The 2,159-nt window shown below is 38.6% G+C and overlaps 1 protein-coding gene across 2 annotated transcripts in view; it reads left to right on the plus strand.

The window, feature by feature from the left end:
- TOMM20 (translocase of outer mitochondrial membrane 20 homolog (yeast)) overlaps nt 1-2,159 on the plus strand; it is a 22,319-nt gene that overhangs the window by 4,722 nt on the left and 15,438 nt on the right. Inside the window, exon 2 of one of the 2 annotated variants that reach the window (XM_011989366.1) lies at nt 2,097-2,143. The exons of the other annotated variant lie outside the window; for it this stretch is intronic. Coding sequence (XP_011844756.1) covers nt 2,097-2,143 — 47 coding nt within the window. The remainder of the gene's footprint in view (nt 1-2,096; nt 2,144-2,159) is intronic. 2 annotated transcript variants of the gene reach the window in all.

The raw sequence follows: 2,159 nt of genomic DNA on the forward strand, positions 1-2,159 counted from the left end.
GGAGGTGGAGCGGAAGAGAGGCTTAATTGTTAAAAATGAAGGTTGAGGTTAAATTTGGGATCCTAATTTATTTAAACTTTTTGTCACCTGTTAGCAAAAGCAGAGTATCAGGATCCTTGAAGCATAGTTTTTATCATTCTAAATTATGAGTAAATTAAATGTAATTTCCAAATTACAATGCCAACTGCAGGTGCATTTCACTTATATGGGACGGATAAAATGACGTTAAAAATATATTAAGCATCTTATTTAAATGAATAAATCTTGGAAACATTGAGTCAAGGCTTGATTTTGCTCATTGTTAAATTTCTTTATGGTTTTTCAGTTGATTACTCTCTCTCCCTTTATCACAGAGATACTGCATTATACTCTATCTGAAAATATGTTAATGTAGCAAGTTAATTGTATCATGAAACTAAAGCCAGAATTTTAATCTTATTACTAAAAATGTAAAGCAACTCAGAGATCTTAAAATTTGGTAGCTGTGTCAGTTAAATGTATTCAGTGGCAATCACATACTCCTCCCCACCTTATTAAAAAAACTTATGACTAAGTTTCACTTTCCTGGCTTTCAGGATCAGTTTTGTCATTTTCCCTAAATTCTGGTTTAGCAAATTGTATGTCTCATACAATTGATCCCGCAAACTTGGCACATTCATTTCTGAGGTGCCTTTTGTTTTGATGGTAATAATGTCTTCTCCACACTATTAACTATGGAGGCAGAAGAGAGTCATGTTTCAAAAGCCTGGGTTTGAGTTGCTATTCCACCATTAAGTAATTGCGACCTTGATACATTTTCTCATCTGAAAAATGGGGATGATAATAGTTCCTGGTTTTTTGTTTTTTGTTTTTGTTTGAGACAGAGTTCGCTCTGTCACCCGGGCTCAAAAAGAAAAAAAAAGAAAAAAAAAAGAAAGGAAAGGTACCTTGACCATAGTAAATGAACCTTCTGTCTGCAGGTAGGCAGACCTCTTTTATGAGACAGGGTCTCGCTCTGTTGCCCAGGCTGGAGTGCAGTGGCTCTATCTCGGCTCACTGCAACCTCCGTCTCCCAGGTTTAAGTGCTTCTCCCGCCTCAACCTCCCGAGTAGCTGGGACTACAGGCACCCGCCACCACAGCCGGCCAGTTTTTGTATTTTTAGTAGAGATGGGGTTTCACTGTGTTGACTAGGCTGGTCTCAAACTCCTGACCTTGTGATCTGCCTGGCTCAGCCTCCTAAAGTGCTGGGATTACAGGTATAAGCCACTGCGCCCGGCCCTCAGACCTCTTTAGTCATGCATTGAGGCTTGGATTTGTAGAGTGCTTTAAGGTGTTCAGAGGACATTTGCTTGTTTCGTGGCTTTTGTTTCTCATTGTAGTCTTCTAAGATTAGACAGACCTTATCTTGGGAGAGTGAGAGATTTGCGTAAAATCACCCAGCTAATAAATATTAGCTAATAATAAGTATTGGAGCCTTACATTTTCTTAACTATGTCAGTAGTTACTCTATGTCATTGGTAGTTTTTAATGATTGTCAATTTAGGGGTAGTCCTCCCTCAGTTTCTTTGAGTGATTGGTTCCAGGCCTCCCCTGGATACCAAAATCTGAGGATGCTCAAGTACCTTTAAGTGGTATAGTATTTTCATATAACCACCATATGCCTCCAGTACACTTTAGGTTTTTTTTTTTTTTCATTTAAGAATGCCAGTTTTCAATATTCCGTAAAGATATAATCTGGCATATTTCAGTAATAAAACTCCCTAATACTAGTGGCGTAATTCTTACCCCTGTTACATGTCCTGTGTTGGTTGGAAGGGGGGACTTGATCTGCTTATTGTAATTACTTTAGAAGTCCAACTGCTGGAGCTATCTCCGTCTTGTGAATTGCTAGATCTTCTGCACCAAAGGGAAGGAGAACGCTCCAGTGCAGTGTCACATTGCCTACAGCTCATTGACCAGACTATTCTTATGTCCTTGATAGATCACAGGGAGGGATAGATTCCTAGAGTTAGAAGTGTTTTGCAAATGGAATTAATGACTACCACAGCAATTAGAATTCTTTTCATTCCCATTTTTATAATGACAGAATGTAAATATAACATTACATTTCTTGTAGGAAGAAAGAAACAGAAGCTTGCCAAGGAGAGAGCTGGGCTTTCCAAGGTAATAGTCTGGTTTC

This window comes from Mandrillus leucophaeus, unplaced genomic scaffold (genome assembly GCF_000951045.1).
Source record: "Mandrillus leucophaeus isolate KB7577 unplaced genomic scaffold, Mleu.le_1.0 Scaffold350, whole genome shotgun sequence".
Taxonomy (NCBI): Eukaryota; Metazoa; Chordata; class Mammalia; order Primates; family Cercopithecidae; genus Mandrillus; species Mandrillus leucophaeus.